This window comes from Rhinopithecus roxellana, chromosome 15, assembly GCF_007565055.1.
Source record: "Rhinopithecus roxellana isolate Shanxi Qingling chromosome 15, ASM756505v1, whole genome shotgun sequence".
Lineage (NCBI taxonomy): Eukaryota > Metazoa > Chordata > Mammalia > Primates > Cercopithecidae > Rhinopithecus > Rhinopithecus roxellana.
Genome location: NC_044563.1, coordinates 38,064,776 through 38,091,412, shown reverse-complemented (window position 1 = coordinate 38,091,412; position 26,637 = coordinate 38,064,776). Strand labels below are relative to the sequence as shown.

The following is a 26,637-nucleotide window of genomic DNA, read 5'->3' as shown; positions in this document are numbered from 1 at the left end:
GATGGAGCACCCTCTTTGGAAGTCATATTCATGGTTACTGTTCTGAGGATTTCTGTTCTCCTGTCATTGCTGATTATGGAGATTTGTGGGGAGAGGCATGAGCAGTGCTGTTAGAACAAAATGAGGCAACCATTCCAGCCAATTTGCATTGAAAACTCAGCTGGAATGCCAACAATTTGCATCCTTTCAGCTAAGAACAAAACCAAGCCTGACCTTTACTTCCAGGACCACTCTGTATTGCTGTTTGCACAAACATATCAAGTTAAAGTAGGAAAAACTAACTGGTGTAAAAAGCATCTGTGGTCACAGTCTAATTAGAACTCTTTCTTTCTAAAGCAAGCCAATTAATGCACCCTTTCTGTCCCTCTCCATCTTAAAACTGTCGGTCAAAAAGCATAATTTTACTCAGAAACGATGAGCAGAGGGAGTGCTGAGGAAGGTGGAGACAGCCACAGGAGAAAGGGAAGGGGAGGGAAGAGGGGCAGACCCCTGGGCAGGGGGAGACTCACAGACAGCAACTCCTGGCAAAACACGATAAGCATCCAGTTTAAGGCTATTATCTCCTTTATTCAAAAAATAAATATTTCACTTTGATTCAACATATTTCAAATCACATTAAGCACAGAGAAGAAATACAGTCCCTTTGGAGATTGTGACACGTGTTGGAAAGAGGCATGATCCAAACAATGGGAATGAGGTGAGTGCGGATTCCAGCTGCTTCCTGACCCAGAGGTTCTGTACCTCTTCAGGTGGAGCTACTTATTGATTTTTAGGAGAGAAAAGGAAACACACACACACACGCACGCACGCGCTTTGAAGTCTGAAAGGCACATGAAGTGGACCATAAGGTGTATGGCACATTCACTGATAAAACATCCCCTATTCCCTCCCAAGAAAAGCGGAGATACTTTAATCAAGTCAAAGACCAGAGAAGACAGGGTGCTCCAGCTTCCAGCTCAGCAACATGAACATCTCTGAATATGAAAGCCATTTTTTGTTTACGTCCCCCTCCCGCGCCTCCTATCCCTGCCGATGGGGTCCGCGGCTGGCTGTGGGGCTCACTCGGTGATGGTGGGGCGCGTGGCCACGTACACAAACACCACGATCAAGAGCACGACCACGGCCAGCGTGGGCAGCACCACGGTGGTGATCTGCTGCCGGGCCTCCTGCATGGCTTGCTTCCGCTCCTTCTTGTCCTTGGAGGTCTCCTTCTTGGGCTTCCCTTTGAGCTGCCGCATCTTTCCTAGAGGAAGCTAGGAAGGTGTGTCCAGAGGGATTCCAGGAAGAGCCACCCTCCTCTTGTCAAGGCTGGAACCTCCTGTACAGAGAACAACTGTGATGGTCAAGAATAAACCAAGTGGAAGAAAAAATAAACCATAAAGGCAAATACACAACTAGGAAAAATACCTGCAACTTACACGACAAAGGGCTAAGAAAAGAGGCCACACCGGGCTCTAAGTTCCCTTGGGATCAGCGCTCTAAGTAGTGGGCACTGGGTCACCGGTGTGCTGTGAGAGGGGCCTCTGCTCCAGCACCAGCTGGACAAAGCCCTGGGTACCAGACAAATAATACTGTGTTCTGTACATGCCATGAGGTGAAAGGATTGGGAAGTACCAACTACGCTGCCTCCACTCAGAGGAGTGGCTGTCCCTTTCACGGCTCTAGCTGCTTGCTTTCCTGCTCTAAGTTCCATGATCTCCCCAGCCCATCTCCAGCATGCAACTACAGGCAGTCTGCAGTCTCCAGGCATGTGGCCCCCTTCCTGCCCAAGCCAGGCCAGCCTCATTAAGGCTGCAGAGAGCCCACGGGCACCAACTTCTCTGATCTCTTTGTTGGTTCCTTGGCCCATTCATTCAAACCTTCCTGAGCACCCACCGTGTGCCAAGCATTGCTCAAGGAGCTGAGGATAGAGATGAAGGACTCAGTTGTGTCCCCACAGAGGTCAGTCTGGGAGGCATGATGGAAACCTGGGTCACAATAACAATGAAGGGAGATGGCTGAGCCCACAGTCCTGCCACCCACTCAACCTGGGATTCTCCTGTGAATTCTGTGGCCCGCGGAGGGTCCTAACAGGTGAAGTAGAACTTTCAGGGGCCTGAGGAATGAATACAAACGTTTGGCTAACCTACAGAGGAACATCTCTATAAAAGTCAGCTTCTTAGCTTGAAGCAGATGAAAAAGACTTTGGCTGATTTAAATTGAGGAGTTTACTTAAAGGTCTTTGGCATCTCATTGATTCCCAGAAAAGCCAAAGAACCAGGCTCAGAAAATGGGAAGGACATTATGCTGTGCTGCCATAACTGGAGCCCAACTCACACTCCCAGTGTGAGGATGGCAGAGCCTGCATCACCATCTGTCAGCACTGGACATGGGCACTGGAGCATGAGGTGCCGAGCCACCATGACCACCCCCAAAAACTAGATGTGGCTGCTGGCACGGTCTCCAGATGAACTCCCCACCCCCCAGCTTTCTGCATCACCAGCTCTCATGCATGTGTGACTAGACAAGCCCAGGTCTATATGCCCACAGCCTAGCTTTCCAATTTGTACAACAGGAAGAGTACTTTCCAAACACAGTGAGGGAGTGGGGTTGGAAATCAGGCAGGGATATATCAAAGGCAGATGTCCATTACAATATCCTGGGCGAGTAGCACGGAGTGAGGGGTTCTTGGAAGCAGAAGAGCGCTGTACACCAATGTTCCTCTAGCAGAGGGACCTATGCTCTATACTGTCTGCCCTGTTTTGTCCAGGGTAGTGGGTGGCCTGTCATCATCTTGAGGAGGAAGATGACATCTACATCTAAGTGACTGAGGTGGCAGAATGTGGACTCAGAGTTGGGAAAGGTCTTATTGATACCATCCTGTTTTTTTTTATGAGGGATCCTTAATCTCTTACCATTCCTCTCATTCCATTTAGATCCCAAAGCCTTTTTTTTATCATTCAAAATCAGGCAGAGTTTCCTAAGGTACGAGATGACAAATATTATTGTGCTAGGATGGCCACAATATATATATATATTGCCAATCAAGAGCAAACATTAAGGTTCAGCAAATATTAAGGGAAGTGCCATTTAGACAAATGTATAATTTCCTTCATGAAATTAGGAACAGATAGAGGGAAAAAAACAAAAACAAAAAACCTACTATTACTTTCTTAAGGCGTGAAAGGTATAGGAACCCCTGGCTTTACCAATTCTCCTTTTCAGGTCTTCCAAAGGACTTCCAGACAGACTTGCCTTCAAATCCAGGACGTATCACTTACAGGCTAAATGGTTTTGAGCAAGTCACTTAACTCCACTAGGCCTCCATGCCATCATCTGAACAATGAGAACAGCTTGTTTTAAAGGATGACTGTGAGAATCTGGAAAGCAAATGCATCTGTACGCAGAGCTCTGCCCACCCACAGGGACGCGGTACAGGTGGGCTGAGACATCTCCACCCATACCCGTGGGCGGCCCAGAGACAGGTGCACTGAGCTCCTCTAAGCCAGACTACAGCCTTGAGTGGTGCCCACCTTCACCGGACCGTGGTGAGGATGGAATAGGAAGCTGTATAACTCAGGGCTCGGCACAGAGCGGGCACTGAATTCATGCTAGCTGACATACCAACACCTGGAACGCACCCCAACAGCCCTGTGAGTCAGACAGACAGGCTTTATTATCCCCATCACGGAAGGGAGGAAACCAAGGAGCAAAGAGGAAAAACGTCTTGCCAACAGTCACCCCCAGTTTGTAAATATCCCATGGCTTCTAACAGCAACGGACAGCATTCCTGTTCAAAGATGCAAACGGCAGCCCATTCCCTCTGATACGACCTCAAAAAAATTGTTTAAAATGAAACGAGCCATCAGCAGCGCTCTGATTCATGGCCATTTCCTTGTGAAGCTAATGGCCTGTCAGAGCCCGCTGCTGTCTCCCCCACATTTCTCACAGGACTGGCAGGTGGCACCCCGGGCCTGGGGCTAGCCGTGCCCTGGCTGTCTGGCTAGCATTGCTGGGCCTGACTTCCCTCATGCACTTCAAGCTGCTGTCAGCATCCGCCCACATAAGTGCAGCTGACATTCAAAGGGCCCAGCCTCCACGATGACCAGTCCTCAACATTTGTAAGATGCATTCAGAAGTTCCTGGAGGCATTGGAAAAAGCCTCAAGCTACTGGGGCCGGGGCAGTCTGGTCAGGATTTAAAGGGCAAACATGCCCATCTGAATCCTGGGTACTTCATCAGGCTTCAGGAGGAGCAGCGTCTCTGCTCTCACTCACCTGTGAGCTGGGGCAGCAAGGGAAAGCATTTCTGAGATAACAACTGGGGAGGGGACCCTATGGTGAAAAGAGACCAGCCAGGAAAAAAGCTGGGAAGAGCACCAGGCAGAGGGCAGAGTGGCCTGAGCCAGGCAGGGCATGGCTTATCGAGGAGTGAGAGGAACGAGGTGGCGAGGTGGTGAGGGCAGGAGGGGACTCCAGGGAGGGGAGGGGAGGGAGGAGCAGAGGTATTGCAGGCCATGGCAAGATTATTCCAAGAACAGCAGCAGGCGCTGAAGGGCTTTCCAGCAGGGAGGCACAGGTGCTAAAAAGCTCCCTCTGGCTGGTCAGTGGGGAGTGGATTGTGAGGGAACGCAACGGGAGGCTCTGGAGCAGTCTAGGGGCTGGGGGGCTGGTGGTGGCTTGGACACGGGGTGTGTCAGCGGTGACAAAGAGGAGGATGGAGTTATGTTCTGAAGGTATAAGGGACAGGCCCCAGTGACTGACTGGACATGGCAAGTAAGGGAAAGGGGGACACAAGAATGAATCCAAGGTCTGGAGCCTGAACCACCACATGGGTGGCATGGGTGGTGATTCTGTCTCCTGAGAAGCAAGAAGGGGCATGGGGAGGAGTGGGCACTGGGGAAGGGTGGGCTCAAGAAGCGCACTGAGTGCTCTGTGGGTACCTCTCTGCGTGTGAGGATGCTTCTTAGAGATTGTCGTGTAAATAATATCAAGGAGGCAATAGGATAAATGAGTCAGGAGTTGGGTCTGGGCTGAGGATCTGTATTTGGAAGTCATCAACTATTGGATTAAGAGAGATCATGTCCAAGGCAGGCAGAGAAAGGGCCCAGGACTGAGCCCCAAGGTACCCTGACAGCTACAGGGCAGGAAGCGGAAGAGCGGGCAGGAAGGGGAAGAGCAAGGGGGTACTCAGAGAATAGGAATGAGGAAAAAGAGAACGTGCCATCGTGGGGACCGAGACAGTCAAGAAAGTCAACTGTCAGAAGACAGAGGCACTTGTGCCAGAACATAAGCGAACACACTGCTTCCTTCCTCGGGAACATTTGGCCAAGGAAAAACTGTCAGTGGCACGTGCTCAGTGCAGAGCTGGCTGACACTCTGCTGCAAGCCCCTCTGTCTTCCGGTAGCTTGTGATGACGGGTCTGCATGCCAGCACGCCAAACAGCACCAGGGCCGCCAACTGCTTCAAAGTTCTGTGGGAAGAGTGTGTGTGGCCAAAAGGGTTTTTCTTTGTTTTTCTTTAAATAATAAGAGAAACCAGAGAATGATGTTTGAGGGATCTAATAGAATGGGAGAAAACCCTGACACTGAAAAAAGAAGAGGTCTCTGTAGGAGCAAGATGGGAAGCCGAATGGACAGACCTGCCTTTGAGAGGCAAAGGACCCTTCGAACTCAACAAGAGGAGCGTAGGAAGATGGCACCGGGGGTGGGGGGTGGCTCCGTACTGTGAGGGTTGGGGGACTAAAGGCTTCTGTTTATTTTCAATGAAACAGGAGGTTTCAGCTTAAAGTCTGGGAAGTTGGGAGGCAGGCTCAGGGAAAGAGAAATCAAGAAGTAATCACCTTTGGAGGGTGAAAAGGCCACCACAGAACACTGTCCATGCCTGCCTCCCTCTGGGCTGACGACTGCCTCACCACGGCTCTGGGCCCAGGAGCTGCACTGGGCAGCCTCCTAGGCCACGGCTGGCTCAATCACATCTGCTAGGACCTCTGAAATGTGGACTTGCCTAGAGGAGAAGCTGGGCCAATTGGCCTCTACTTCAAGAATCTAAGAGACATGAAAGGACACTGAAGTTAGACAATCACACAGATGGAGTCACCAGGGAAGGCAGGCAGGATAGAGGCCTGGGGGCGGGGGGAGCACTCCTGAGAGGCCACAAGAGAAGTCCAGTCCCCTGGGAGACCAGCTCTACACAGGCTTCTGTCCTCAGGGTACGCCGATACAGGTGTCTCTGTATGTGATGAACACCTCTTTCAACTTTGACTGGCTCCAAGGGGTCTCTGTCCATTACACTGGAAAGAGCTCTGCCTAAAATGACTGCTCCAGTTTCACAATGAGGAATCCAAGGCCCTGCCACTGACACAAAAGAAAGGACTGGCAGAGTCAAAGGTCAAACCCACATCTGTGACTTTGAAGCCTGGACAGTCCCCACCTTCCTGGGTGCACCGCACTTATCTTCCCGCCCTTCACCCACTTTGTGCCCCCATCATGGTTCAGCAGCCCCTTGCAGAGAGAAATAAATGAAGCTCACATCTCAGCCTGCTCAGCCTGGCTTCTGCCCTGCAAGCAGCTCAGGCAGGATGGAAGCTGCAACCTCCAGCTTCTCAAATGCCAGTGCCCCACGGCCTCTAGCTTCCCTAACCAGGGAAACGGAAACTTCACAAACGCCTGAGTTCTACTGATTCTAATGAAACTCCACCTGCTACACCCCTACCCCCCACCAGCACACACCCACGGCAACAGGTCGGCATGGGGACATTCCAAATGGTCCCCAGGATATGTGGGCAGGAGACCAGAGGCAGAGAGGAGGAAAGCGGGGACGCATTCTTCAGCACAGAACTGTTTGTGATTTTTTTTCTGTGATTGTAACTTTCCCATCTTTTCCTACTTCTGTGTATGTAGATATGCATGTATGCACACGTGCTAACTTCTTATATGCACTTTTCTCCGATTTGGAGATTATAATGTACACAGAGGGTTAGATCCTATGAGGGAAAGGTAGGAACACAGGTTCGAAATCAGGCTTGTGCCTTAGCTCTGCCTCATCTGGTTAAACGATCTTGGACAAGGTACTAACTCTCTCATGTCCCGACTCTCCTCCTCTGTAAAATGGGTGAGAAACATGTTTTGTAGACATCGAAAAATTAGAAATAATGTATTATCTGAAGTATGTAGTGGATGAACAGGCCATACTAGAGGCTCAATAAATGGTACACAGTAACCTGCTGTCCAGCGAGGTCTGTCCCATGGAGATGTACATGAATCTGGGAAACACCAGGGAATTCTACTTTTTTTTTTTTTTTTGCACCATATAACCCATGGATGACAAAATCCCCTAGGTTTTCTCTTCCCCGAGTTACCAATTAGCTGTTGGGCAGGTCTGTTTCAAGGTTTGATGGGAGAAGGCTGGTTCAGGCTCTCAGGGGAAGGTCTAGGACAAGGAAGATCACTTTCAACTCTCATCACCCCAGACCTGCTAACCCTGTGCGGCCAATGCAGCAGCCACCGGCCATGTGTTGAACATCAGCCATATGGCTGTGGTCCAAATTCAGCTGTGCTCTGGTATAAAATACACACAAGATTTGAAGGCTTAGTACCAAAAGAAAGAATGCCAAATAGCTCATTAAAAGTTATTTATGCTGATTACATGTTGAAATAATGTTTTGAATACATTGGGTTAAATAAAATCTATTATTAAAATCGACTCCACCCATTTTCTTTTTTCTGTTTTAATGTGGCTACTAGAAAAGTTTTAAATTCCATGAGTAGCTGGCATTCTACTTTTACCGGACAGCTTGCCCCATGCAGTCAGGTGCTCACCCTGCCCTCCTGTAACCTTTCCACATCACAGGCTCAGCCCACAAGGCTGAGAACTCCCTAACCCTTCACAGCCCAGCCCCATTCACTCTTTCCAGCCTCACCACACCCAAATGACCCACTATGACCACCACACCTGAGCCTCCCTGAGGGCTCTCAGCTCCACGCCTTTGCTGATGGAACATCTCTGCTGGAATGCCCTTTTCTCTCGCACTGTCACCTGCCTGACTAAAGTCTCTCATCTTTAGACAACCATCACACATGGCCTTCGCCAGCTCCTCCACGCAGAAACAACAGCTTCCTCCTCAGTGCTATCTATCTCAGGACTTGGTTTATACCTTTACTGCAGCACTGACTGGTAGCTACTGCCTAGCTGGCCGGGCCTCTGACGTCTCCACTTCTTGGGGGACTGCAAATGTGCCTTGCTGGTAAGAATATTCTCCTGGGCTGGCATGATGCCTTTTATGTCACAGGTGCTCAACAAACATCTGCTGGACTGAATATCAAAGCTGGAATATTTTAAGACAAGCAGTTCATCTTAGGCAACTAACCATTGAGTTAGAATAGAAAATTCTGTAATAATAAACTAGCTAGCTGCCATTTATAAATACTTATTTCATTCCCACCACAATCATACAAGATTGGTATTTTTACCCCCATTTAAATGATGAAACTGAGATTCAGTAAAGTATGCTGTTACCCAACATCAAAGACTGCTTGGAACAAGCACAATCTCAACTCCACTATAAAACCTGCAATAAGTACTCGTTAAGTATTTAATGAATGACCTGCCGAATGAGGATTTGAACTCAGACCTGATTCCAAAGTCCACCCATTTGTGTGACCCCACCGTGCCTTCCAACCACCCCACAAATAAGAACAGCAGTTACTGCTTCCTGATTGCTCAATACCTATCAAGCGACTGCACTAAAGTCCTCCACAAACATGCAAGCCTCACAGCAGACTTCATCCCCATTTTGCAGACAAGGGAACTGAGGCTTAGAGCAGGCCTCAGGGAGTTAGAAAGTCAGTAGTGCAGCTGGGATTCCAATCAAGCTTTTTCTGGCTCAGAAACTGTGTTCCTCCCACTCCACGCAGCTGCTTCTGCAGGGGACGCCAGGCTATCCCCTACAAGGCGTGTGGACCAATGGGACACAGATCAAGAGTCCATGCCTGGTTCCTGCTTGTCAGCTCTGGAAGCTGAGGACACAGGGAGGGCTGTGAGAGGAACACAGGCCCTCCGGGTGTGTCTCATTTGGCAGCAGGTAAAGTCTGTTGCTTACATTCAGGCTAACCCTGATGCCTGGAAGGTGCCGCTACATGCTGGCTGGGCAGTCGTTCTGGGTTAAAAGATACACCACATCCTGTTTGAGTTTTCAGTGTGGGCCAGGCTGCTCTAAAGGCCCCCAGGAAAAGTACAACTCTCTCCACCCACCCCTACACTGCCCAGGGTCAACAGCATGGAGGGAGCCAAGGATGTCACAGGCTGTTGAAGGGGTGCCTGCTGAGAACAGCTTGACCAGATCTGGAGTCCGTGCTAAGTCCCTGTACACTAATGCCAATTACATCCCACTGTACAACCCACGTGAGAACAGTAACCAGGCCCAGACATCCAACCACTAGACATTCTCAATGCTGTTCTCCTTTTCTGAAGTGTCAAAGCTCTCCTGTCTTCGGAAAAAACAGTTTAAGGTGCTCCCTAAGAAGTGGCTGCATGTTTCTCCCACTTCAAAATCAGGAACACAAATGAATAAACAACACAAGAAGGGGATAGATGGGGAAAGCTTCACCATCTCTTCCTGTAGCTGTGTCATTATTACAACATGAGGCATTAGAAGGGCCAAACTGCTCTATGCTTTATGCCATACGCCCAGGGAAGCTGCCCTGGGTTCAGGGAGACATAAATTCTGCACTTGAGAGCAGCAGCTCTGCGGTTCATCAAGTGTGCTTGCTTCATTTTATGTCCCTGGTATTTAGCCATAATGGGCCTGTGATCACTTCACTCCAGGCAGCTGCAGAGCGAGGGTAGCGGACAGACAGGCTGCCAGGAGAATTGTGCAAGATGGGACTCCTGACACCCGCGAAGCACCTGCTGATAACATAAGTGTCTGTCCTAGGAACATATACATGAACCAATAATGACAGCCACACAGGTGCCAGCTCCACTGCTCCCTGCTGCTGACAGGCCACAGGGGTCAGGAAAGCTCTTGACCTGAAGGCCAGTGGGTGTATGGGGGGAGGAGGGACCACAATAGTTCCAGACAGATAAAAGATACACACACACACTTCTCACACCAAGGGCAGAAAAAAGAAGAAAATGTTATTTGGCAGCAGTGGCAGCAGCATTGGCTACTCCCAAATAAAAATCCAGAAACACAAAAGAATCTCTGAGTGGGTTGCCGAATGACAGAGACATGAAAGCTAGTGTTCTCAATAAATTAGATAAGTCACACTTTTTTTGGCACACTTGGATTAATAAAGTGCTTTTCTTTTTCTGTGAATTATTCATTTTATCCTCGAAGTAACTGTGTTATGTATTATTGTCCTTAGTTAACAAGAAAAAGCAGCACATGGCAAGTTAAGTGCATGTCAGGGTTTCACTCCCATCCTGGCAATTCTAGGGTCTGTGATCCTGGGCAAGTAACTTAACTTCTTAAGACCCTCAATTACTATATTGTCAAACAAAGATAAAAGTACCTAGCATTCAAATATTTTTAAAGCATACCCTGTATGTCAGGGGACAATGTTGAGGATGCAGCTATCAACAAAACAAGCAAAAATGTTGCCTTCAGGTAATTAAGCTATCTTCATTCACAGGGACTGTGGAGAGACAGACAACTAACAAATGGAGAGAGCATGTGTCAGATGATGCTGTATGCCGCTGGAGGCGCAGAGGCTGCAAATTTAGAGTAACTGATCAGGGAAGGCTTCATGAGAAAGTGACACTGGACCAGAGACTTGCAGGGATCTGTGCAGATTCCTGGGAAGATCTTCCAGGCAGGGCAGGACCCATGCACAGACCCTCAGGCGGGGCATCACTTGCACATCTGAGAAGCACACAGGGGCCACAAGTCCGGAGAAAGCAAAGGGAGAGCTGAGGGGTCAGAGAGGGAGCAGCACAGGGCGAGATGGGGCCACAGGAGGGTGCTGCTTATATTTTAAAAGAACTCTGTGGACAATTGACTGCAGTCATGAAAGGGCTAAGGCAAGGAAATCAGTGAAGATGCTAATGAATTATTCAGGTAAAACCTGATGGTACAGGATAGCGGTAAATGTGGTGCAAAGTGCTCTGACACCAAGTGCACTTTGAAGGCAGAGCCACACAATTTACCGAGACTGGAAGTGGAGTGTGCAAAAAAGGAAAACAGACTGAAGGTTCTCGGGCCTGCAACTAGAAGAATGGAATTGCCATTGAGGGAGGTGGGAAGTTGCAAGGGGGGTGTGAGGTGGGTGGGGAGAGCTGGAGTTTCACAATCTATCAGCCATCCCTAGTAGAGGCACGAAAAGGCAGCTGGAGGCATGGGCCTGCAGTGCAGGGAGAACGGGCTGGACACAGGACCCTGGGAGCTGTGGACCCTTAAAGCCAGGAAGCAGAGTGTGCGCAGAGTAGGGAACTGAGCCCTGGAGCAATCGAAAGTCTAGACCTTGGGGGAGTTGAAGAGGAAGCAGGAAAAGACTGAAAAGGGAGTCAAGAAGAAAACCAGGAAGAAGATGGTGGCTTGGAAGGCAAATGAAGAAGGTGTCCTGAGGAAGGGGGAGCTGGTCATCTGGTCTGGCCACATGCAGGTCCTCCATGATTTGCAGAGCAGTTTTGGTGAAGAGGTCAGGGGCAAGATCGGAGTAAGTCTGAGGGAGGGTGGCCGCAGGCAGATGGAAGGTGGCGAGGGCAACTCTTCTCCAGACTGCAGTAAACAAGAGCACAGGGAAGACTCGGAGGCAGTGCCGGCCTGAAATCCTAGTTCTGCCGTTTATCGGCCCTGCAACCACAGACAGGTTACTTAATCTTCCTGTGCCTCAGATTTCTCACCTGAAAAATGGGGCTAATAATTGGACACAGAAAACTGATATACAAGAATAGTGACTGGTACATAGTAGGTATAATATAAGCATTAGCTGTCATCATCATCATAAGGAATAATGACAAAATAATTATGCAGGAAAAATAATTCCTGGAAGAAGAGCATCCGCTTAGGAGGCAGGGAGAGGAGGGAGATGTTGGAAGTCTGAAGAGACAGAAGCCACAAACAGCTGTCCCAGGAGGCAATGACTGAATGGGAGTGGCGTGCACCCGCCACCGCCTCGGGGCCCACTGCAGTCGTGGGCCACACAGCTTGAAGCAGGCAAGTCAGGATGGCACCAACCGCACAGGTGTAGGCACAGAAAAAGTAGGAGGTTCAATTTAACCAGGGATGGGGTTTCATCAGGCCAGTACGACAAAGTAAGAGAAAGACAACATGAAGATGACATGAGATTACAAAAGAAAAATCCCTGGCATAGGCCCTGAGCCTGAAATCCGACCACTGTTTAAAGAGCTTAAGTCTTGTGTCCAAGGAGCCCCCTCTCTCCACAGCTGTCCCTCACCTGTCCCCCCACACCCGTCTCCCCCTCCATCCCCTATGCAGAGAGTTCAGGACCAGAAAACAATGCTGGACTCTCAACTCTGCTCTTTCAACTAAGCCACATCCCTCCCTTTCCAGCTAGAGGTATCCTCACATCCCTCACACCAAGTTGTGATAAGGTGCCTCTCTTGTTTGTGAGAATACTTTCAGGCTCGGGGCAGTCTAGAGACCAAAGCAGCCCATGTAAGTGCAGGTTTGTCCTCAAAAGCTCCTTCCCAGAGCCAGCAGCAAAGCAGGCTCCTCCTGCCTTGAGGAAAGACTGCCTTTTAAGGACAGGCCTTCAGATTGCACGAAATCCTCTAGGTGCTCACAACCAACTCCTCTCACTGAAGGTGGAGTAAGGAAAAATGAGGAAGCAGAGCTTTTGAACAGATCTTGTTATTTAACCCTGGCCAGCCAGGACATGCCCTTCTTTACAGAGGAATCAGAGTTAAATTAATAGCCACCAGCAACCTGAAACACAGCAACTATGTCTTTAACTAGTTGACATGAAGCCAATTCAACCATTAAAAGGACAAAGATGACAACTAAATAAAAATGAAGCAACTTGAAATTCCTGTAAGAGGGTCCAAAACAATGGCTTTTGAAATGCTTACCATGTGCAGAAAGAATATAAGAGCAGCACATGCAACACAAACTGAAATCAGAGTTTTAGAAAATATGTATGTTTATATAGTCTGATACTTCATTTCATCAAAAAAAAAAAATGTTGGTTGCGATCCACAAAAGAGATTTCGCCATCCGTGAGTTGAGACCTGCAGCTGAAGTCCACTGGACTAAGTCGACCTGCCAGTCAAGGCTGCCTCTTGCAGACTTCATATATTTAATGGTTAAACCACAATGGTTAAGTGGCCAGGTGAGGTTGTGGAAACACTAGCTCCAGAGGTCTGTATATTAAAAGGGGATAAATTACAGGTTGAAGAAGGGCTAGATTTAGCTGCGGCTCTAAAAGAACCTAAACCAATCCATAGAAGTTACGGGGACCCAGATTGAACTGCCTTTGGGGCTGAAAATGCTCTATCTCCTGGAGAAACCAAGCAGAGTCTGAAAGATGAATAGGATGCTGAAGAAGGGACTTTAGAAATCAGATCAAAGAGATGGACTCAAGAATTACTGAAGTCTCTTTCCATTCTGACAGTCTTCTCTACCTTAATGAATAGGTGGTTATAAGAATGAAATGCAAGCAATCTGTGTGAAAATGCTCAGACAAGTTACAAGCTCCTCTATATAAAGTCATTCCTTAGATGGCAGTTCTTTATCCAAACCTGTAGGTTCCCTCGACTTCATTTGCTATTCAATTAGGTACTATAAAACAGCAGGTACTAAAAGTAAGCATGGCTAATTCATCACTTCCTTAACGGCAGCTCAACTCCAAGGCAAGGCTGGGGGAGAATTCTTGAGAAAGCATGAAAGCCATCCAATGGTGTGCACTGGGTTTTGTTAAGGCAGTGCTTCTCCTAACTTGCCCATCTGAAATATGCAGAAGGAAATGAATGCCCATCCCTGGAGGCCATGTCTAGGGCATGGCCAGGGTAAGAAGAAAATTTCATTTGGCTCTTCTGCTATCTTAAAACGTCAAGTGATCACATGTAATATCTGCCTTGTTGTTTACTTACGATGTGCACACACTGTGATAAAGCCTTCCGTGGCTCTCACTGATCCCTGACATCCCCATGCTGTTGGCTCTACTGCATCACAGGCTCCCACCTTAGAAGTGAGAAATGAGTTTTGAGACTATGCAACTTGCTCAGGACCACCAGGCAAGTAAGTGGTGAAACAGAGCCAAACCTAGGCAATCTGGTTCCACAGCCTGCTCTTAACTACTAAGCGATATTGAATTCTCCTCTAACAAATATCAGCATTTGTTGTAAAATTTTAAAATGTTATTTCTCCCAAATCTTTGGGTTAAATGTGACCCTTGAGGAAGATGACCACATTGACCCTGATCCTTGGCCCCCATGCTGGCACGCCGGTGCACTGGAACTAGAGAAACACAACTTTGCCAGAACTTGCCAGACTGTCCCCATGTTTTTGTGGCCAGGTGTGGGCTAACAGTCCCCTCTCTACTGGACATGTAACACAGGCCTCATGTTCTTTTAGGCATGAACTTCATCAACAACCAAGATGCCACAAGCACCTGCTGTTTATATCATCTTTAAAATGAAAAATTCACCTCTCAGCTAAATTACAGTAAGTTAATTAGAGAGCCTGGCTGATGGCAGACAAACGGAAAGAGTGAGGGACTAACTGCATTTATCAAACAGGAACAACAACAGCACACACCAAAGGTTGTGCATCCGGGCCTTCCCCCAATAAAGAAGCTGGGGACTAGGCCCAGAGACAGGCGAGTAAGCTCCAGCATCCATTCACTTATCCAGCTAATAGTTGCTGAGCACCAGTGTTGGCGACTAACCATGCACAGATTCATTCACTCACTGACCAATTCATTATTTCAAATACTTCCTGAGCACCTACCACATGCCACGTGCTGATTAACTATTGTGAATACACAAACTGATTGACCAGTCCATCTGATCATTCACTGATTCACCAAATACAAGGCAGACTCGATGTGCTAGGTAATGTCCTGGTAGCAGGACAGAATAATGAAAACAAAGCTCCTGGTCTCATGGAACTCACATTCCAAATGAGGGAGATAAAAAATAAATAAAAGTGTAATATGTCAAGGAACAAAGTGCTATGAATAAAGACAAAAGAATGTAAGGTGACCAGGTGAGAGTCGTGATTTAACATAGAGAGCATCACGAGGGACTGCCTCTCTGACTGGAGAGCAGAGGCCTGCAGGAAAGGGTGGAGCAAGCCCCAGGGAGACCTCAAAGAAGAGGGTGCCAGGGAAGGGCATGGAGGGCAAAGGCCACAAGGCAGGAGCAGCCTGAAGGTTTTAAGGGGTAGCAAGGGGCCAGGGTGACCAGAGCAGAGAGGGTTGATGTATGGTGAGCAAGGGGACTAGCCGAGGAGCTGAGACGGCCAGTCCAAAAGGGATTGTGCAAACACATTGTGCACGTCTCAATGCTTACTGTGTGTGCTTCACTGCAGACCTTTGATTCCTGACACAATTCAAATATTTTGCAAAAGAAAGGCAGTAAGCTAAGCTGCTATCAAATATTTACATAGCGGTGTGTCAAAGTTCTCCAGGGTGTCCTAAGAGTCTATTTTAGGGTAGGAGAAAGGGAATCATCCCATTAGAAAATGAACTTGGGCTACTAAAGTTGCATTTGTCACTAACAAAGTGATAAATATTTGATCTTTAACTTAAATGTCCTCCTTTTTGCTGAACCTTAAGCTGATTTACCAGTCAATGAGAATGGTTTTGGCAAATGGCACAGAAAAAGGCTTCTGAGCACTGAAGACAAGGTTTATTGATCTTGCCATTGGCCCAACTGCAGAATGCACAGAAGCCTCCAGGTCAGCAAGGGTCAGACCAGCTCCAGCCTTAAGTCCACTCAGGCCACCGTGGGGCCACTGTTAACTAAGGCAAGCCTGGGCACCAGAACAGAAGAGAGCACTCCTGGTCACCTTCCACTCCACCTTCCCCTTGCTGCCCCCACCTGCTCCTGATTAATAGCTTACTAAGAGCTGCTCATTCCCTTCTGTGTTGACTCTAGAATCCGTATCCCAACCCATCCCCAAATAAAATAGAGGCTGCAGACGCTGCATGCATACCTACGCCTGTATGTTCTCCCTGCCATCAATGAGTCCTCAGCAACTCTACCCAGATGCCTCCAGCCTCCTGGTAACTCAATTTCCAGGGAATGATTTCACAGAAACCCATGTCTGATCTTAGTCCTCTAACTAGAATGTGTTCATGGGTTCCCCACTGACAACAAAACAGGGTACAGATAGGACCTGGCTTTCAACGCCTCTGTGCCGAGCCCAACCCTGACCTCTGACGACATATCATGTATGGCTGTTCTGTCTGCACAGTGGGAGAACAAGCCGCACTCTTGCCCACTTCCAAGCCTCCTCATCTTGGCCTGCTTTATATACTTGCTGGATGATACAAGACTGTCCCTCTCACCAATGCTGCCCAAGCCAGAAGTTTGGGGATCTCCTAGACACCACTCCTCTCTGTCATTCCCTACATCAGACTGTTCTCCCTTATCCTAAACATCTCTCAAACATGGCCCTCTCTCCTTCCCCACAGTCCTCGTCTTTGTTGTTGAGGAAATTGTGATAGCCTCCCCCACCATTTCTCTGCCTTCACCTTACTGCTTTCTCAAGCCTTAAGTAATGCAAACACTCCTGAGTCCTTTCAGAACCACTGCCCATGGAGGCAAAGCAAGGGATGCCACCCTTGCTCATCCCACATATTTTCCCCTTAGCAGCAAAAAATAACATGGTAATAACACTGAAGAATCATCAGAGAAGCAAATGTGGGAGACAGAGACATCTTTTGCAAAGGGATACAGATGATGAATCTAAACCTCATACCTGTTTTAAAGTCTAGTTACCATAAACTTTGAAGCCAAAACATGTTCCTAGCATAAATATGCATCGCTTCATAGTGCAGGGTTAACAACCAACCAAATCATGTTAACCAAATAATGAGAAAGCCAAGTTAACAGTATAATTAGACCTCTAGATTCCCAGCAACTTTTAGTTGCTGTCACAAATTCAAGACCTCACTGACGCTGCACTATCAGAGTGCCACTTCCAAACCAGCAGGAATCCAACTGCCTGTGTCCATACTCAGCAGGCACCTGGAATGCCCCACTGCTGAGCATGGCAACCCAGGGCAGTACAATCATCCAGAAACTCCAGCAGGGCACTAAACACCAATCACATGTCAGTCACTTAGCAACATCCAGCCTACAGCCACACCTAAAATGTGCAAATCTGTGGAATTTTAAGTCTCACAGCCATTAGAACTAATAAAAGGACTTGCATATCTGAATCAGATCACTGACTTTCAGGAGAAGTCTTAGTACAGACCATGCCTACAGAATCCCTATTGCAAAAGACAAACTTGATCCAGTAACTCCCTAGTATTTAATTCTACAGTGGCATTCCACTGCCTTTAGAACAAAATCCAAATCCCTTGCTTAACCTGGTCCCCAAGGAAGGACGTGCATGATCTGGCTCCTGCCCACTTTTTGCACTCAACTCCCACCCCACCATGCCCTCCACTGCAGCAGCGACTCTCCTGGGGGTTCTCTGGCATGCCACGCTCTTGCTGACCTCCCAGGCCTTTCTCCATGCAGCTGTCTGAAATGCCCTTTGCACCCCTGTTCTCCCAAGCCTTCCTTCTGCTTGGCAAAAAAGTAAAAAGCACTTGGTACTTGGCATCTCTTTCAAGACCCATCTCAAGTGTCACATGACTTTCCACTCACCAGGGTGAGCGAGGGGCCATCTCTGTGTTCCCATGACTCTGGGTAATAAACTCTATCACAACGCTCATGACACTATTAAAATCACCTTTGCTAGTATTCCCATTACAATCTTTGCTGTAACTCATCAGGGGGACCCACCAAACTCTTATCTTAAAACATTTCAATTTCAAGATCATAGAAAAGTTGTCTTGAGGCCATAGTGTACCAAACATCCAGCTGGAATTTCAGTATTACCATTAATTACCTTGGGGAAGGCCTGAGAATGGAGAGTATCATGCCTAAGATGAAATTCAGGTACGTGCTTTACAGGTGTGTGCATGGCTGCACACGCACACACACACATAAGAGTAAAGCTCAAGACTAAGGAAAACAAATCGGCTTCAAGATAGGAGAAACATATTTAAAAAGGAAAGCTGTATGCTAATATTTAGCTTTGTTTCTTTTTCCCTTGTATACTAGAATGTCAGTCTTTTCTTGTACCAACCTAGAACCAAGTTTCATTCAAGATTTCCTGAGCTAAAATGCTGCTGCATATTTTTATGTCAAAATATGTGGGTGGAGGGTGGGGAGGTTGCTTGGGGAGCAGCAAGGAGTATTGCAATTTCAATTGATTACATATTGGCTATTAACTTATTAAGGTTCCAAATGAAATAGTGGTCCACCTCTGTGTTCTAGGAATTGTTATTCTGGTGTTTGGAGGAACAAATCACCCCTTGTTCCATTTCCCAGAACACAATACTCATTCTAAGTACACCTTTGAGAGCTTGAGATATTTTATTGCGTCTGGAAAATTGAAGTCACTGCAATCTTCCAAGGAAGCCAAGAGTGAAGGGGAGAGTGTCTCACAAGCTATAACAACGTGGTGCCAACAATGCTGTGCCTCTGAAGCCAGGCCTGGGGCCCAGACAGAGCAGTCCTCTCCACGAGCTGCACTGGGCTTATGTGTTTCATCAAGTGCAGGATGAGGTCACCAACAGGTTTCAAGCAAGGTAGTGAAATGATTTGACAAGAATTTTTAAAGATTGCCCTGGGTCCAAAGTGATGACAGGAACAGAAGAAAAAGAGAAGCAGGCAGGGCAGCCAGTTAAAAGGCTTTGGCAGTCACCTGGCAAAGGATGATGTTGGCTTGGACTTGGGGGTGGATACACGAAGGCCATGGATGAACTCAATATCCACTTTAGGAGAGGCAGCATTAGGACTTGATGATTTGGAGGAAGAAAAAGATGAGTATTAACAGATGAATTCCCAGTTTCTGGCTTGACAAAGTGAGTTAACCACTATGCACCTTAATAAGATGGGGGAAGGGAGGAGGCCTAGAAAGGGACTATGGTAGAAGCAGACCAAGAGTTAAAATCTGGACACAGTAAGCTTGAGGTGCCCATGAGATACCAAGTTTGCTAACTGCGAAAAGGTTGTAAGAATGCTACAGAACACAGAGGAGTCCTCGGGCCAGCCTCAGAGGTGACCCCTGTCCATCCTCTCATGGTGCTTGGAGGTCCTGCCACTGTGCCAATTCAAGGTGGGCACAACCACTAAGGAGCACCTGGGACCCCGCCTGGGACCCCATAGAGGCTACCCCATGTGGGTAGCTCTATGAGGATCCTCACTAATGAAGATCCAGCTTTGGGGTTAAGAAAACAATAACCTGAACAGTAAAATGGTGCTTGCATCATGCCACAACTGGAAGTAAAATGTGAAGCCTGATGTTTCCTTTGATTACAAGCATCACAATAGGCTTGCAGATTTCTCGATACTGATGTTTCAGATTCCCAGTAAAAGGGTGTTGGTATCTGGTCTTGGGCCCCAATGCTTACACTATGATAGGGAGTACCAACCTGTTTGGGAGATTCCAGGTTAGAGTTTCCCATAGGAAAATGTTAATTTAAGAGAGTATCAGAGGAAGGTCTCAAAATAAAAAGACGAGAGACCGTGGCCTATTTTAGGAAAACAACAATTCACTGAAATCATATCCTGCTCTTAAGTTAATAGCCTCCCTTCTAGAATAGAAGCTGGTTTTTTATTATGATGGTTCTATTTTCCCATTTCCCCATCAAAGGACAAATCAAAAAGTCACTTGACAACCCGCTCTTTCATTAAAAGTTGAGCCATTTTTTAAAAATCACAGTAAACTAAACAATTCCACATGGCAATAAAGCACTGTGCTCTGCTGCCTTGATTGATAGAAACCATTTGCAATTATTTAAAAGAGAAGAAAGGGAAAGAACATCATCAGATACAGCTGAATTAAGCTGATCAAACCCGTTACTGTCTTCCAGTTTACTCAGAGTAAGACAATACAGCATTCATGTAAACTAATTAAATTTCTTGTATTTAAATTAGCCTTAACAAAAACAAAACTTTCAAGACTAACTGGAAGGTCTCAGGAGGAACATATCTGCTTTTTCAAGAAAGCTGCCTGGCTGAGGATGGAGGGAGCACTAGGGTCAGACTCTCAACAGAGGGTCAAGACTCCCCTCCCTCAAAGGAACACTGAGGGTGGGGAAGAGATGGTTTTGTGACACTCTTAGTTTGCCATGGCTTCCAAAGGAGGGGAACCAAGATGAGATGGGGTGGGAAAAACTGAAACCCATTCACATCAGCTCATGACGTTATGCAAGACATCGAACTTCTGAGCTTATTTCCTGACTTTGAAAATGAGAGGTTACCACTCGCCTCTGCCTGCTTCCCAGGACTGGCAGGAAAAGAAAATCTGCCGATGTGTGTCAAAGCACCTTGCAAAAGAGAAAGCACTCTACCAGTGTGAGAGACAATTGCTGGTTACTGTTACAGGCAGAAAGGGCTGAGTCAAGTCTTCCAAGATGATGGTGACCAACTACACTGATTTTTTTTTTTTTTTGAGAACTGTCAATTATTTATTTTTTATAAAAGTTACATTGAAAGAAGAGGTTGAAAAGTCAAGTATACTTGATTTGCACACACTCGCGAAGTCTCACAGGATTCAACCGCTTGGATAATTTTTTTATTGATAACAGGATATACATATTAAAAGCCTCACACTGAAGCCCAATACACATGTCCAACCCAGATAACAATGTGCAAATGAATACGCAAAACAATCTCTGGAAATTTGTGTCTCTGGGAACACCCACAATCTATGCTTTGTCCCTCTGGCTATGATGTATAAACTCATAAAATTAATAAGAAACTTTTCTGAGATCTTTAGCACTTACAGTAAACAGTTTGAGAAAAGGAACCTGCTGACTTGTTTATTTAAAGGACAAAGCTAGAGGCAGGGAGGTGGATTAAGACACAAAGTCATTGAGTGAAGCAGTTGAGAGTATGGCACAGATGGAGAAGGTGATCCACTGGCGCAGCAGACAGGAGGGGCCACAACCACAGCGAGACCTAAACCCCACCACACGCAACCCCTACTCACACCCGCCACAAGGGGTAGAAGCGGGCTGGGGAGCTGTGCTCCGGGGACCACTGGCATCCAGCTCTGCCTGTCACCTTCCTCTCCACTTCTGGATTCCTGCTCTTAACATGGGCCCAAAATCGAATGTGAAAAAAAAGAATCAGATACAAAAGCTTTGCTATTAGCTTCATTTCATCAATAGCCAAAGGACACCTGGAGAAGATCAGGAATTTCGGATGAATGCTCAAAGATCAGAATGTATTTAAGAATGATTTCTAGTACAGGCCCAGTAAGGGAGGCATGGTGGGGGTATGATGTGGGTCCACACAGGAGCAGGCCTCTTGTGGGGAGGCTACTACATTAGTCATTCGAGAAACATTTATGGAGCACAAAGTGTGTCCCAGGCACAATTCAGATGTGCCCTCAAGGAGCTTACTGGGGAAAACACAAAAACAGGCAACAAGAATAAAGGGTGGAAGTAAGTACTATGATGGGGGGTGTGTCACGGACCTCTACCCGACCGGCCAAGAGAGGAAGGGTGAGACCATCAGGGGAAGGGCAAACGAGAACACAAACGTCACAGGAAGGAGAAAGTGTCGTGGGGGTTCAACAGCAGGAGAAATCACCCCCAGCCTGGAGGAGATCTTCCACAAAGGACAAAGGTGGCATTTGATAAAGATCTTGAGGGATGAAGAGGAACTTGGCCAGGCAGAGAGAAGGGGTAAAATATTACACACAAAACTGGGCATATGGGAGGAATGACAGGGACAGTAACCTCTCCCCAATGAGTTTCCCTTATAAGAGAATGTTTACCTTTTCTTCAACTTCAAGAATCGTTGATTGAATAATTTCAGCAAACTGATTTCCAGTACAGGTGACTTCAGTTATTCCTGTTGAGAAATTAGAAGAAAGGATATCATGGGTGCCAGGAAGGTATCCCTCCACAGTCTCCTTTTTTGGGACTCCCCAGCCCCTCAGCCCATGCTGAGAGGGCAGTCACACGGTCCCCCTCTTCCAACTGGCTTAGGGATAGACATTTACCACCGTCCTGCTCCAGAAGGGGAGAGAGACAGATACACTGGCACATGCGTGCATGTGTGTGATGGGCAGGAGCACGCAGCCCCTGTGTGGAGTTAGAGGGGCCTTCCCACTCCTGTGTCCAGCAGGCAGTCAAGCTTTGCTCCTTGTATTCCTGGGATTACTACAACAAACTCACTGCTAACTTAAGCTGCCATGAGAGCATGGCTATTCCCTGCAATCAGAAACCACTGATTTAAAAATGAGGGATACAGGTTTGGGACTAGAAAAAGAAAGTGGAAGGTGAAGGAACAGAGGCTTTTAAACCAAAGCCTTGGGAAAAATAAAAGATGATGAGAAAGTGACCCAGGCATCTGAACTACTGTCCCATAACATCAGAGAGGAAAGGAAGATATGTGTGAGAGCCACAAAGGACAGCCAACAAATTAACTCAAAACCTCAGTGGCATTAAATATTAAGTTGGAAGCCCAGATACTGGGGGAAAGGAGCTTTTAATACGGGTATTACTCATAAAGCAAAATAAATAAGAGTTTCGTTGAAAATAAAAAGGTGGGAGGCTCCAAAAAATGTCCATAACAAGCAAAACATAATTGAGTAATGGTACAATGCCTATCATTACTAATATATGTAAAGATAAATCTTGGTTTACTGTGATTTTGTTTTGTTTCAAAAAAAAACCATTTCATTTCAAGGTGTGGTGGGTCAGCAATCAGTGCTGAGTTCAGCTGGGCTTTTTCTTCTGGTCTTGCCTGGCTTATGTATGTGGCTATGGACATCTGGTTGCTCCACTGGGCCAGGTGGCCTCACATGACTTTGCTCATGTTAGTGGTTGGTACTGGCTACTGTCCTGCCTTTATATTCTCTTGCAGTAAATGTAAACAGTTGTTTTTTTATCCCCCCAAGAGCTTCACAGATGTATGCCCAACCTCTATCCTCGCCATATTTTTCCATTAGTTCCTGAGTTGGGCAATCACGAACTTACCTACTGTGGGGATTTAAGAACCTAATATCTTGTACTCTCTTCTACTAGGGAGCACTGATTTTGGTGAAGTCCAGAGATTAAGGTAGGTAAAAGGGAGGGATGGGACGCAGAACTGAAAGGGGAAGGGAGTTGGTTATTCAGGAGTCATGAATGCCAAGTAAAGGAGTTTGGACTTTATCAAAGCAGCGTGTAGTCTAGTCCCCATTCCCTAAGAGATAATTACCATTCTGAAAATAAGGAAAGTTCAAATTGGGCTCCAGAGGAAAAATATGACCTGAGCTAGAGGGTCTATAAAGACTAAAGCAGTCATCAGGAAATTAAGTCATTAGTAAGCTATGACCTCTACCCTTGACAGGGTTCTTTGCCTGCTGCTGTTGGCTCAGTAGCTGCAGCAAAGGCTCTACCAGTTTGCCCTAGTTTCTAGGCCTTCTGAGCAGCTTGTTGCTCCAGAGGCTCACTGAAGCATCAGCTTTCACCGAACAGGGTACAGAACAGCGACAGGGACACCAGCTGGCCTCCGAAGGGCAACTCTGCTATCTGCTCTCCCCAGATCTGGCCCTGTCTAAATATTCCAAGGAGCAGAGGCACCTGCTGCTTGTCCCAGACCTACAGTACTTCCTCTCACTGGGCCTCAGTTTCTTCATTCATAAAATGATGGAGACTAGATCAGTGGTACTCAACTGGGGTTCTGCAAACCAGTGCCAACCCTGCTGCTGGGTCAGGACCAGATAAATACAAAAATTGGGAGTAAGTGCTCAGAAGCTTTTCTAGCAATATGATATTGCTACAGAGCCAAGCACATAAACAGTGGAACTGTCCTGGACAGGGCACAGACTAGTATATGAGTTTCCTGAGGCTGCCATAATTATCACTGGATGGCTTAAAACAAGAAGTGTATTAGTTCTGAAGGTCAGAAGTCTGAAATGAAGGAATAGGCAATGCCATGCTCCCTCTGGAAGCTGTAGGGGAGAACTTGTTCTTTGCTGCTTCCAGCTTCTGATGGCTTCGCACTCCCTGGCTTGTGGCCACATCATTCTGACCTCTGCCTCCATCTTGACAGATGCCTTCTCCTCTTGGCACACTGCCTTCTCTTCTGTGTCAAATCTCCCTCTGCTTCTCTCTTATAAGAATATCTGTGATGGCACTTAGGGCCTACCAAATAATCCAGGATGATCTCATCTCAAGATTCTTACTTAGTCATATCTGCAAAGCCCCCTTTTCCAATTAACATTTATAGGTTCCAGGGATGTTCTAATCTAAGCACATCTTTGGGGCCACCATTTAGCCAACTACAGCCAGGTTTGGGTATTGTTGAATTTGTGCATGACCTGCTGCACATGGTGTATACTGTACATTTCCACTGGGGAAACACAGCCCACCCTGTGTTTCTAAATAGCCTGAACAGCAGTGGACTAGATGACCTCAAATGTAACAGGTTCCCTTGAGCACACACACTCGGAACCCCTGCTATGTCTCTCTACAGCCCAGAGGCCTGGGCTGCACAGGACCAGACTGCAATGGGCAGCACCAAGAAAGGAGAGCAGGCTAGCAGGTGACCTGGGGGGCAAAGCGCAGATGCAGACTGTTCCCTTAGCCTTTCCCAGGGCTGATCTCCCGGATAATCTGGCAGGTAATGCAGGAGCTTCCCCTTCCCCACCCCATACTCCTGTCCCTCACATGGCCTTAGTTGCAAAGTGATTAATCTGTTTTCTGTTCAAATGTACCTTCCTCATCCCATCAAATGGTCAGTTTTAAATGTCCACATTTGAGAACAGAAGCAAAACTATGCTACTGAAGTCCCTGTAAACCTAGCATTACCCTGCTAGTAACAACCTTTCCCCCAACAGCCCTCCTACTAACTTCAAAAACACCCAGCAAGTTTCCAGGCTTCATAACAGAATGGAGAAGGCACTTGGGTGACTTCACAAAGCAAGGATGTCATTTTGTGTTAGAGGTTTTCTTGCATGGTCAGAATACTCCTCACTGAATGAACCACAATGTGTAGGGGCCCTATGTTGTTACACTTCAGCCTTAAAGGGCAGACTATGTCAAAGGACCTCAGAGTATTGAAAATGGTAACATGCGATAACAGGTATGGCTATGATAAAACAGGTACTCTCATCATTCAACTTTCTGGAAAGCAATTTAACAAATTCTCATTAAGTGGCTTAAAACTGTACACATCCTTTGACATTGTAATTCCATTTCCAGAACTCTACACTAAGGAATAAAGTGGAACAAAACTTAATGCTATATGGCAACATGATACCTGAGATAAAAAATGAAAAAGAAACTTTTCCAGCAAAAGGATATAATTAGACAAATTATGGTAGATTCATTTAAAAACTCTTATGCAGCCATTAAAAATGACATCTGACAAAGAATTCTTAATAAAAATAACAACTACAATAACAGCTACTCCTAACACAGGCCAGTCACTAATCTGAGCTTTTTAGGTGTTCTGTATATATTAATCTTTTTATTTTATATACCAACTCAAGGAGGTAAGTATTATTCCCATTTTACAGATCAGAAACAGAGGTACCGAGAGTTAAGGCACTTGCTCAAGGTTATTCTGCTAGTAAGGCACTAGAATTAGATCCCATACAGTCTGGCTCCAGAGTCTATTGTCTAGAACCCTGTAGAAGGCTGAATAATGGCCCCAGAGAGGTCAGATCCTGTATCAGTCCATTTTCACACTGCTGATAAAGACACACCCGAGACTGAGTAATTTATAAAGAAAAAGAGGTTTAATGGACTCACAGTTCCATTGTGAGGCCTCCCCAACCACAATGGGGTGGAAGGCGAAAGGTACGTCTTACATGGTGGCAGACAAGAGATGATGAGAACCAAGTGAAAGCAGTTTCCCCTTATAAAACTATCAGATCTTGTGAGACTTATTCATTACCACAAGAACAGTATGGGGAAAACTGCCCCCATGATTCAATTATTCCCCACCAGTTCCCTCCCACAACACATGGGAATTATGGGAGCTACAATTCGAGATGAGATTTGGGTGGGGACACAGCCAAACCACATCAAGTCCCAACCCTGAAACCTGGAAATGTTATCTTATGTGGAAAAATGGTCTTTGTAGACATGATTAAGTCAAGAATTGTGAGATAAAGCTGTATTCCTGATTATCTAGACTGGACCTAAATTCACATGTCCTTTAAGGCAGATTACATACACACAAACACACAGACGCACACTGTGAAAACTGATATACAAATAAAACAGATATACAAATGACAAGACCACGTGCCAAGGAATGCTGGCAGCACCAGCGGCTGGGCTAGAGCAAGGAGTGGAACGGATTCTCTCCTAGAGTCTGTGCACATGGAGCACGGTCCTGCCCATACATTGATTTCAGACTTCTGGCCTCCAAAACTATGAGAATAAATTTGTTATTTTAAGCCACTCCGTTTGTGGAAACGTATTACAGCAGCAACAGGAAACTAATACAAGTCCATGT

The 26,637-nt window shown here is 46.7% G+C and overlaps 1 protein-coding gene across 1 annotated transcript in view; it reads right to left on the bottom strand.

The window, feature by feature from the left end:
• Positions 1-546: 546 nt before the first annotated feature.
• LOC104657534 overlaps positions 547-26,637 on the bottom strand; it is a 64,462-nt gene continuing 38,371 nt past the window's right edge. The window contains exons 3-4 of the mRNA XM_030918626.1: positions 21,956-22,032; positions 547-1,318 (exon numbers count right to left, since the gene is read on the bottom strand). Coding sequence (XP_030774486.1) covers positions 1,244-1,318; positions 21,956-22,032 — 152 coding nt within the window. The 3' untranslated portion in view covers positions 547-1,243. The remainder of the gene's footprint in view (positions 1,319-21,955; positions 22,033-26,637) is intronic.